Below are 11,985 nucleotides of genomic sequence, written 5' to 3' on the forward strand. Positions count from 1 at the left end.
GACGACAGTTTACTGTATGTGCTGTTTCCATTTCTATAACCTGCTATATTTTGAATTTTCAATAACAGCTCACAGTTAAAGTATCACACAACTGGAGAGGGAAAAAATGATTTACATAAGCCATGTAAATTCAGATTATTATTGTATTATCTTTTTACAAATATCTATTTGCGTATTGCCAACCTAGGATTATAATGCCTTTTTTAACTTCAGTTCACAGAAATCCTAAACAGAGAGGAGACAATGAGTTCATCTGGCTCATCTCTCAAGCAGTAAATTAATACTAATAGGATTTATTCCATTTTATTGGCTACATCTTTGTTTTTAATTTGACCTGCATCGAACAACACAGTAAGAGCACACTGGGTTGAAGTAAGACACACATTTTGTAGTCCATTGTCTCGATATTGTAGTCTAAACAAAGCACACATTCAAGTCAAGTTAAGTCAGCTTTATTTGTATAGCATGTTTACAGAGGCACAATGTAATCAAATAAAAGAAAAATTAAGATAAATGAGGTAAAAAAAAAAAACCATTACAAAACATCCATATGTATGCACACAAGCAAACAATTATACACATGTCTATACAAGTATATATGTATATACAACATAAACACACACACACAGGACATGAATACATGTATACATATACACATCATCAAATGAGATAAAAGACCAAAATAACTAAGACCGAATAAACGCAGTTTCAAAGAGATCCAAAGGCCTTTGAAAATAGGTTGGTCTTCAAATTTGATTTGAAGGTTTCCAAAGAAGAAGAGAATTTTATAAATGAGGGAAGATTGTTTGACATTCAGAGTCAGATTTTCTCTTACAGAGGTCTCCTTTCCTAAGTCCTTATTAATTCCCCTTCAAACCTTTCCTTGACCTTGTGATGTTTTCAACCAAGCTCAAGTCAAAGTGATTAAACAAAGGATGCAGCCATTTTAGATACTTTATCACGCGTTGGATGTCAGTGACATTCCACAGTCATATTTTTGTAAATGCCAAGTAAAGAATGACGTAGTGAGTGGCCAGGTGGCATTAATTTAAAGTGATTTGCAAAAAGCAGGGTTGTTCAGTTGACGTCAATGGGTTATCTTTGTAAACTCCTACATGTTAAATGTTGATTAAAAAATGTATAATTTTGGTCTAAAACCTTCTTGGAATAAAGTTGAAGTAAACTACTTTAAATTAATTACAGTTCTTATGTAGTTGTATAATCTAATGGCCAATACCGAACCCCAAAAATACCATAGACTGGGTTTAAAAGACAACCTGTTTGAGGTATTTAGCAGTTTATAACATTCATATGTTGAAACACTGCAGCGATAATGAGAACCAGGTGTACTGTGTGCTGTGCCGTGGAACTGTAAACAGATAAAGGTGACTTTTAAACTATGTACTGCAGGTAAAACATCAGACAAACATCTCTTTCTGTAGTTCTGTCATTCTTTCTTTCATACAAAATGTTTCCTGTCTGGATTCCTGCTGCTGACTATGTCCTCTGGTAACACCAGGCATTGCACAGTCTGTGAGTAAAGCAGCACCCGTACTGCACAGGGGGTGTTTTGGGGGAAAGCAAAACTATGGATGGTATCAATGGTATGTGAGGAAACAGCTGGGCCTGTTCCTGCTTGTTTTGCAAGCACAGACACTAAGCAGAGACAGCTTGTACCACTGAAAGAAGCCTCATGATATCTGCTTCGTTTGTTTTTTTGTTGATTTTCATTATCTGGTTAAAGTGATTTTCTTGGAAAGTTTCATTTTCCTTTGTTTCACACTTGGTACTTTATCGCCCACCTTTGATGCAATGACTTAAGTTAAATATTAAAGTAAATGCTAAAGAACTCACTGTCTTGTCTTTTACAGTAATAGCAGTGTGGAGTTCATTAGTAACCATAAATCTTGACCTCTGCAAATCTAGTCACGGTTATTTATTTATTTAATTTTTATTTTTAATCTTGTCTCCTTTCCCCACACCGCCTGTTTTCCCGACCCCCGGTCCCTGCGTAGATTTTGGAGGTGTCATCCCCTCCCCTTGTGATGGTGCATGAAAGCTCACTCATCCTAATGCTGACAGTGCGTTGAGTCTAAGCCAGGCCTGAAAGGGAAGTGCTGAGAGCCACAGGAGCCCCAGCACACCAGTGATTGCAGGGCTTTTATCTCTCCAAAGGAAAGCTGTGCATGAACAGAAAAGGGCGAAAACTTTATCTGCCCCATTCAGTGCAACGAATATGCTCAAAGTTTTTTTTTTTTTTTTTTTTTTTTAAAAAGGGAAAAGAAAGAAAAGAAAACTAGGCTATGCGTAGTGGCAGTTAGCCAAATTTGCTATTCAGCCCCTTGGTGGAGTTTCAAAAGAGGAACAGGTGTCCATAAAAAAGAGAAAAAAAAAAACACTGCAAAGGGCTTTAGCAGAAGTTGATTGTATTTCCACGGGTTATCTAAGCTTGCATGCTTCTCAAATGAACGACCCCTCCCTGTTTATTCACATGCAGAATTACCTTTTGGTGAGGAATAGACTCCGAGGCTCAGGGAGTGGTAGCTTAAGTCTTGTGTACATACAACAGAATTAGAAAAGGTATGCGGGATTGTTTCCCCCAATTTTTGGCTGCAGGTGCGCGGAAACCTTTCAGCTAATGACGACGTAAGCTCTGCATGCTGGCTACAAGGTCACGCTAACCAGTCCCATCGATGCAGGATGGCAGAAGCTCACCTAAAGGTCTAACCTGCTGTGACATCAGCACCGCGGCTTGAATGGCAGGCTCGTCAAACCGGTGTTGAAGCCCGCGGGAGTCACTGACACCGTTCAGACTGCAAGGAGAAACCCACGCGTGTGCCCGCGTTCGCTCGCCTTGTACCCAAACTTGGCAGAAGCCTGTTTTTATAAAAAAAACAAAAACAAACCAACAGCAGCAACAAAAACAAAAACAGGTTTCCGTTCAGTGTATATGGGAGAAAGAAGCGGCAACTTTTCACGAGAAGCTGCATGAAGTGAGTGGAATATTGGGCTGCGTAAAGTGGAGTGAACTCAAGACGGGATGGAAACGAACGGGCTCGAAAATAAACTTAAAGGTAGGATGCATTTTGGATTAAGTCACCATGTTAAAATATACTGTGCCTTTCTTGGATTTGGCCAACTTCCACTGTTTTCCAAATCCGATAACCCCTAAGACAAAGATTACATGTCAGCAAAGGTTTTTTTTTTTATACCTTACATTTAAAAAATCTAATTTTCTGCGTTGAAATATATCGGTCCTATGTATATTTATTTTTACTCTTATTGTTATTTGTTTTTTGCCGCTTAATCTAGCGAAAAATCCCAAGACAATCAACTGTGTGCATTTAAACACTCAAAAAGGTGTGGCACCTCTCATTCAGCTCGGTTTCACCTTGCTGCAAGCTCAAGGAAATGTTACCAAACTAAGGCGGTGGACGTACTGCTTGTAGAGTCAAATCAGCCTTTCACATTCCACTATAGAGGCTAGGGACGAGGAAATATTACAGGAAAACTGCTTGTTGTCCTGTAATCGCAGGCCTGTTTGCTTGTTTTATTTTATTTTTAATAATGAGAAGTTTAGTAATGTGGCGTTAAATCACGGCGCTTAGCAGTACCGCCTTGTCACCACTAGATGGAGCCCATAAGATAACTAATGCAGAAGTCAACACTAGGCAGGCTCCAGTGCAGGTATCAAACCTGTGTTTGTAGTAATAATGATGATGATGTTATATTCTTGGACTCTGATATTACAAGCCTCCTATTAGTTCAGCTTAAAATAAATAAATAAATAAAAATCTCAGCCTATTTACAGCTTCCTAGCAGCAAGCCACTGACCACCTCAGGGAGAAGCAATAATAGCGCTGCAATTTCACAAGAAATATGCATCACATACAGTCCCATTTGAGCCTCGGGTGGTTCTGACCAACAACAAACAATATTTTCCTTTTAATTGTATGGAAGTACTTCAACCCCTCCAACAGCACCATAAAATGAAAGGCGGTGTGTATTATTGAAAAACACCAGTCATTAATGATGTCACTGCAGTTGTCACATTTTGCAAAGCCATCACGGTGGCCGGATTGAGGGCCGGAGCCGCATGTTTGACACCACTCCTCTGCTCAAAGTCAAATCTTTTGTAATGCAGGCATTTGACGCTAATTATGCCCTGTGGCTGCTTTTATTTGCTAGCAGGTAATTTACGCTAATTAAAACGTCTGAAGTTAACAGTGAGTATGGGAATGCTGATCAAATCCTGAAAAATGAACACAGGAGCAATATTCAAACAGACGAGTATGGAGTCGCTTCCTTTTCCGCGATAGTGTTCCTGCACGAGCAAGCTGTCAGCTGACTGTAAACTCAAGGGGACGTGACGGAGCTGAGTGAACTTTGAGTGGGAATGGTACACGCCCTTCTCCTCCACACAGTGCCTTGTGAACACAGACAGTGTCGGCAGCTCCGGGTGGCACCATGTCGTGCATACGAAAAGAACCCGAGAAAAGCAGGTCTGAGGAGTTACTCCAGTATGCCAGGGGCCAGAAGGTGATACAAATGAACGTAAAGCTCCTAGGTAGGCTGCGCTGCCAAGCGGACGAAACCAAACTGTTATCCAGGGTCAGACTGCTGCTACGTTGTTGTCACAGCGTAAAACTTTTTGTGTGCGCGTGTGTTTGCAAAGCCATGAACTTTTATGACTTTCTAATGATGGCCTGCTTGTGATTTCTGAGCGTTTGCACTTTTCCTGCAGTTTCTCTAAAGTGGTCTTCTGTTCCCTGCTTCCTCAGGTTTGGAGGGTGATCCCGACCTCCAGTTTCTCCTGAAGGGGGGAGACCTCCTGAAGGTCCTCTCCCCAAGCTGGAAGAAGACTCGTTACTTCAGGCTCCAGGAGGACTGCAAGACAATGTGGCGCGAATCCAAGAAGACCTTCAAGAAAAATGATACCTGTGAGTGCTGCCCTGTCTTCCCAGCAGAATATGTGTGACGAAAACCCACACATGTGCAAACCCCTGGCACACATCTGTCTAATCTCACACCGTCTCTTTACTTTACACTTTTTATTACTTTGCATTAGCAAACACTTTTGGAGTTCCTCTCCCGCCACAACCAAAACTTTGTGGATTATAAAAGGATTGGATTGATCACAAAGCTACACAAAGTCCTTGGTATTATCATACACATCTGGGTTGCTCCTGATAGCGGTGTGGGTGTGTTTGTAGAGATAGTGATTTATTTTATAGTGTGTTGTGGAGTGGGAGTGGTTAGAAATAACTCTTATTGTATTTTCTGCTTGGATGACACCCAGAAACTGCTGTCACATAGTCATGTACATCCAACATCTCCGCTCATTACTGACTTCAGTGGGAGGCAGGGGAAATTGCAAACATCAGGCTTGTACGTGTGCTTGAAAATAAAGTGTTGCTTTTCAGCAGTGTGCCACATGCTACATGTTTGAATGACAGGAAGTGGATTTTTAAAAAATAAATGAATGTTGCATAAAATTCGTTCTGTCTTCAGTTTCGCTTGATGACATCTCGGCGGTGCAAATGGGCCGTCAGTCGGAGGGCTTGAAGAAGAACACGGAGGAGCAGGTGGAGGACCGCTGCTTCTCCATCATTTTCAAGAGCCGCCGCAAGAACCTGGACCTCGTCTCCAGCTCGGAGGAGGAGGGAAAGCAGTGGGTTAAAAGCCTGCAGAAAGTGGTCTCCAACCTAAACAACCTGAGTCGAAAGCAGAAGACGGAGCAGTATCCTTTTACACGACAGTGGAAGCTGTACTGTGAGCAAGCTGAAGCTGAGCTCAAACAGGTGGCTGTTTGTTAATAACCTGTTATTAAGACTTCATTGGTCATCACCTATCGCATAAGATGTTCCTGCACCTTATTTTCACCTTTTGGCTCCACTAGAATGACTTTGCCTTATTGATAGTTTAATTAATTTATTATTTATTTATTTTGTGCAGAGCCGGCTAAAAGTTTGAAGCCGTTTTAGTGCCGCTCCCTTTAAGGCCACCTTCCATGTTTGCCGTCTTTTTTCTTCTTGAGCAGAGCCGTGGGAAAACAAATGCTCAAACGAGTGCTCAGAGATTATTTCACATATTCTGATTCATTATTTAAAACTGTGACCTTGTGTAATATGAGCATCTCATCCACCACTATAACAGTATATATGACAGAAAAAAGGACAAAAGCACTCCAGGTCCTCTTTAATCTATCCTGAGCTTAGCTAAGCAAAGGTGGTATAAGTAAATAAGTCACATTCAGTTGGTACCTGTTTATCTCCACCTTAAATCACAAACCTTCCAGCTGGATCTTCAGCTGCTTGAGGAAAGCAGACAAGAACAAAGATGATAACCTGAGTCCATCAGAGGTCAAGAGTTTCATGCATCTGATCAACATTGAAGTGGATGATGAATACGTGGAAATGCTTTTCAAGGTTGTTTCCTCAGAGCTTCTTAATGTTTCCTAATGGCAGAAACTGTTTTAATGCATATTCTTGGAGCCTTCCTGGCTAAGCTGTAGTAATCCATTGAAACTCTAATGAAATGCTCCAAGAGGAAATCAGTGCTAACTTGATATTTTAGCCCACATATTTTTTTTCTTTATTGTTAATAGCAAATCCAGCTTTTAATAGTTTTATAGTGCATTATTTTCAACTTAAAATGTTGACTAATCTTTGTGTTACTTTCCCCCAATGCAGAAATGTGACAGGTCCAAGTCTGGAACCCTGGCAGGAGAGGAGATCAAACACTTTTATGATCTGTTGACCCAACGGGACGAAATTGATGTTATCTATGGGGAGTACGCCAAAACCACTGGCTTTATGAGCGCTCAGAACCTGGTGGATTTCCTGCTGAAAGAACAGAGGGAGAAAGCAACGCTGGCTGATGCGCACAGAATCATCGAGACGTATGAACCAGATGAAAACGGTCAGTACACAGCCCTCTTTCAGGTCTTCTCAGGACCGCAGCTCTGCTGGTTTTCTTCCTGTAAAAATCAGTGAGCTGTATCCCGTGAATGGTCTAACTGCATATGGTTACCAGGGTTAAAAACCACTGTTTTCAAGCTCGTGGTTTCCAGCTGTGTATTATTCTGCGTTCTGTTCCTCTGGAATTGCAGTCTATGGCAGCCCGAGTCTAAGGCTCCAACACACTGCGACCTTTTGCTAATCTTGTAAGTTCATTCATGTCAGGTCTTCCAATCTAATAAACTTGGAATATGCACAAACTTTGATGGACAAAGATTGAACATAGTGGCTGTTGAAAGAGATGCTATGATGTATGTTCCTCTGCTTCTCTCAAAGCTTTGTCTTCCTTGGTATGTTCCCCACAGCTGGTGGACTAGATTTTCTTCTTTGTTGGAATTTCAAACATTTCTTTTTTGCTATCTGGGTTTGTTTTGTCTTTTTCATGAGTGTCAGTGTATTACTGCTTCGTACCTTCATATCTGCATTCCCAGTAGATGTAGATATAGCTGCAATCATGCTGTGAGATGGCAATCATAAATTTCAGACTTTGGTCACATGACTACTACTACATAGTAATTGTACAGATTTTGGATTTCCAGAGGTTTTCTTCTGCAAAGCTGGTTTAGGAACAGGAAGTGTGAATATGCATCTAAGCAACAGTTTCATGTAATGTCAAACCTGGATTGTAGCCACAATATAAGCAGAAGTAACCTTCATTCATTTGATTAGTCTGTATTCTTCTCAATAAGGTAGTCTTACCTTCGACCTCAGTATGAAATATTAACAAGGGAAATATAATTTTCTCAAGCTGGTCTCACACCTGCAGGAACATCCTAAAACAAGTGTGCCAAACATAAGGTCCGAGAGCCTGAATTGGCCCAGTAAAGACACCAATCCAGCCCAGTGGATGGCTTTGGAAAATGTGAACTGTATTTTGTTGTTAGTATAGTTTCTCAGCATTTCTTTATCATGTAGAAAAACTCAGATCTATTATTGAAATTGCGCTTCTTTCTGTCCAAGATGTCTCTGGGATTAAGAGTCTCATGGAGTTTGTCCACAGATAAATTACTGACCTCTTGTTGTTGTTTTTTTTTTTTTAAATGCACTGTAGACTGATCTGCTGCATTTGGTGTGTATGTGTGTCTTTTCAGCCAAGGAGAAGAAGCTGCTGTCCAAAGATGGCTTCCTCATGTACCTGAATCACCCAGATGCCATGATTCTGAATCCAGACCACAAGGATGTGTACCAGGATATGAGCCAGCCCCTCAACCACTACTTCATCTCCTCCTCTCACAACACCTACCTCATGGAGGATCAGCTCAAAGGCCCCAGCAGCACAGAGGCGTACATTAGGTAACACTTTCCATCCCGAGATTCAGTAATTTGTCCTTGATGAAAGTTTTTGGCTAGTTATTTATCCAAACTTGATCTTTAGTCATCTTCCTATCGGTGTGCAAAGGAACCACAGAGATGTAATCTCATTTTTCAACCCCAGATCAGCTAAAAAATAACTGTTGGAAGCACTCAGCTGCACCATCAAAACAAACAACCCAAAACATTAACTCACAGTGCAGTCACTAACATGAAATAGGCATGAAAAGACAGCAGCACTGTTTTTGTCAGTAGGAAGTCCATCACTTTTACTGACTTTAAATAGGACCTTTCATACTTGTTCTCGTTTTTTAGTTCTATAGTTGTTATTACAATGGTGGAAGCTCAGCATTAAACATGGCCAACACTTAAAATAACGAGAACAAAGGTCAGACATCAGATTTCTCTGATCTGTTGATATATATCTGTCTTAGAGAAGGGGTCTTCCAAATACCCCACCCATCTGTTCAAATCCTGCATTTGTGAGGGGCAGCCAATCAGAAGAAATTTACCTTAAATGGAAGGGAACTAAAATGGCTTGTTTCATTTAAGACAAAAAAAGCTCATTTTGAACTGCAAGTCATGCGAAGTTAGTCTACTAGAGTCAAAGACTAAAAATGATGATGTCCTTTAATGTCTTGGTTAATTGTGCTAAGCAGGCAGTGAGGGTAGTTTGTGTTTATGTGCCATATAATCTGTCAGTTCTTGAATCACTGAGACCAATTCATTACAACTTGGAATTTTAAATAGTTTCTTGTAACCATCTCTCGCCACGTTGCGCCGTTTCACTGATGGAACTGTTAGTCTAAACAGCATATTTGGTCACTAATGCTCACTCCAACACTCTCAGGGCTCTGCAGAAAGGCTGCCGCTGTGTGGAGCTGGACTGCTGGGACGGATCGGATAATGAGCCCGTGATCTACCACGGCTACACTCTCACCTCAAAGATCCTCTTTAAAGATGTGATCAAAGCCATCAGTGAGCATGCCTTCAAGGTATGTTTAGCATCTGTTGGTATCCAGCATGTCTTCACTCAACATCCAGCAACACACTTATATGTGTTTGTTTTGGGGGGGGTTGCCTGCTTTTCCTCAGACATCCCAATATCCAGTGATTCTCTCCTTGGAGAACCACTGCAGCGTGGAACAGCAGGAAGTCATGGCCCGCCACATGAGCTCCATCCTTGGCAGTGCACTCATCACCTCTCCTCTGGGTGATGGCATGCCCACAAATTTCCCATCTCCTGAGGTTAGCATCCGTTTCACTAGTTTTATCAGGATTGTCAAGGCTGAACCGATCATAGGAGATAAATGGTGTGTGTGTGTGTGTGTGTGTGTGTGTGTGGTCCCCCAGGAGCTAAAGGGGAAGTTCCTGATCAAAGGGAAACGTTTAAACAAACTGGAAGACACTTTTGCTGAGGCAGCTGCAGATGACAACGATGTGACGGAGGAGGAAGAGTCGAATGATGAGGATGCGCAAAAGGAGAAGAATACAAAGGTAGTCGAGCCCATGAAAATAAGCACATTACCACACACGTGATGTTTACTCACCCTTAAATTCTGCGCAATATTTCAAAGAAAAAGCTGAAGCTAGCGAAGGAGCTGTCCGACATGGTCATCTACTTTAAGAGCGTCCACTTCCACGGCTTCGAAGATGCCCAAAAAAACCTGAGCTTTTATGAAATGGCATCCTTCAAGGAGGGGAAGGCCATGAAGCTGGCAGAGGAGTCGGGTAAAGGAAGAGAAACCATGAGGAACTCACAAACTTTGATTAAGCACTGTCAATAAATCTTGTTTCCTCCCCCCCACAGCAAACGCCTACGTGCGCCATAATGTGGAAAAGTTTAGTCGCATCTATCCAGCTGGCTCCAGGACCGACTCCTCAAACTACAACCCGTTGCCTCTGTGGAACGCTGGCTGCCAAATTGGTAATGGCTAACAGAGGAATAACAAACACTGATAATTATACAGCAATGGCCAAGAGCTCATGTTCACTGTATTCTCTTTTTGTTTTGTTTTTTAAGTGGCCTTAAACTTCCAGACTCCCTGTACAGACATGGATATGAACCAGGGCAGATTCCTAGTTAATGGCAAAAGCGGCTACATCCTGAAACCAGCCTTCATGAGGGACGTAGCCACAGAGTTTGACCCCATCACCCTGACCCGAGGAGACTGGCTGACGCACAAGACCCTGCATGTCATGGTGAGGCCTTCATTGTGCAGACACACACTGGAGTTATTTGATTTCCTTTGAGTCCCGTTTAAAGTTGAGATCATTCTTCACCTGCCAATAGGTCATATCAGCTCAGCAGCTTCCCAAAGTGAACCAGAAGAAGTCCTCCATAGTAGACCCGCTGGTTAAAGTGGAAATCTATGGAGTGCCAGCTGATGTCGCAGAGAAAGAGACCAAACCTTTTGATAACAACGGTACCTCACGTTCACGTCCTTTGTTTTATTTTAATGTGTCCGCAATGAATCAAGACAATACAAAATTTTCTGTTTTGAAGGCTTTAACCCTTCCTGGAATGAGAACTTCCAGTTTGACGTGTATGTGCCGGAACTAGCATTGGTCCGCTTCAGCATCGAAGACTATGACTCCAGTTCTGATAATGACTTTGTCGGGCAGTACACGCTTCCCTTCAACAGCTTGAAAATGGGTGAGTTTTGCTGTATTTGTCAAGTCTTTTTTTTTCTCCTTACTATAATCCAGTGATGTGAAGCCACTGATAGTCAGTTATTCATTTATGAAGTGTGAAAACAGAGATGGGGAAGTGTCCCTTCTCGGTGGTGTGACATAGAGAACCCAATTCATCCGCTCCACAAGGAGCACTTCATGTTGTCCTGTGCCATCACTGACCGCAGCCCCTTTGTGCTCCCACACAGGATACAGACACGTGCCGCTGTTCAATAAGAACGGAGACCTACTCCCCTCAGCCGGACTTTTTGTACACATTATGGTCCTGGATGCCGAATAAGAAGTCTCCAACTCTAGGACCTCCTCTCTACAGCCATGTTTTAAAATTTTATCTTTCATTTTGGCTTCACAGTTTTAGCTCATGATTAACTTATTACTTTAATTCTAATCAAAGTCGAATTGCGACTTTTCTCTCTTCAGTCTAGAGATTCTGATTTGCAGCTGAATGTTGGTTGTATTGGGAGGTGGGTACACATGCACACACTCTAGGGCTCCCTAGACTTTATAACACTCCATGTATATATGACACTTCACTTTTACAAATTGGATTAATTCGTACAAGCAGCACTCACTACATACCAACTTCAGTTTGCATTAGGATGAAACTTTTTAAACTGCTTGTCCCTTATTTTTAGTCTGTTCAATGTCTTTTTTTTTTCTTTTTTTCTTTTTTAAACCTTTTCATCCAAATGACAATTTTGACTTTTAGAAAAGCACAGGCCAATGTGAAAGCTATAGTCTTTGTTTTCATCAGTAATTTTAGTCATCCATTATGATCATTTCTCATGTAACATCTTGACTTTGCCTCTTTTTGTAAATCAATATGAACACATAAAAATGTTAAACACAATCATCATCAAGCACTGTATTCATCTATGACTTAACAGTCCTCATCCAGTGGAGCCACAATGAATGATGCAGCATTATAGTCCTTATAAACCTCCCCAATCTCCCGACTCTG

The 11,985-nt window shown here is 41.5% G+C and overlaps 1 protein-coding gene across 3 annotated transcripts; it reads left to right on the forward strand.

The window, feature by feature from the left end:
* Positions 1-1,339: 1,339 nt before the first annotated feature.
* Positions 1,340-11,874, forward strand: LOC113009934 (1-phosphatidylinositol 4,5-bisphosphate phosphodiesterase delta-1-like). Of its 3 annotated transcripts, none has more exons than XM_026148615.1 (15): positions 1,340-1,533; positions 4,782-4,940; positions 5,512-5,740; positions 6,299-6,428; positions 6,693-6,921; positions 8,111-8,312; positions 9,181-9,325; positions 9,426-9,578; positions 9,684-9,827; positions 9,908-10,061; positions 10,141-10,257; positions 10,354-10,532; positions 10,624-10,756; positions 10,837-10,986; positions 11,213-11,874. In XM_026148615.1, the coding sequence occupies exons 1-15, from the start codon at positions 1,500-1,502 to the stop codon at positions 11,302-11,304; spliced, it is 2,250 nt and encodes a 749-aa protein (XP_026004400.1). In that variant the 5' UTR covers positions 1,340-1,499; the 3' UTR covers positions 11,305-11,874. The 3 variants fall into 3 exon arrangements, with proteins under 3 accessions (XP_026004400.1, XP_026004399.1, XP_026004398.1); XM_026148614.1 differs by lacking the exon at positions 1,340-1,533 and adding an exon at positions 2,281-3,074; XM_026148613.1 differs by lacking the exon at positions 1,340-1,533 and adding an exon at positions 4,407-4,567.
* The last annotated feature ends 111 nt before the right edge of the window (positions 11,875-11,985 follow it).

This window comes from Astatotilapia calliptera, chromosome 18, assembly GCF_900246225.1.
Source record: "Astatotilapia calliptera chromosome 18, fAstCal1.2, whole genome shotgun sequence".
Taxonomy (NCBI): domain Eukaryota; kingdom Metazoa; phylum Chordata; class Actinopteri; order Cichliformes; family Cichlidae; genus Astatotilapia; species Astatotilapia calliptera.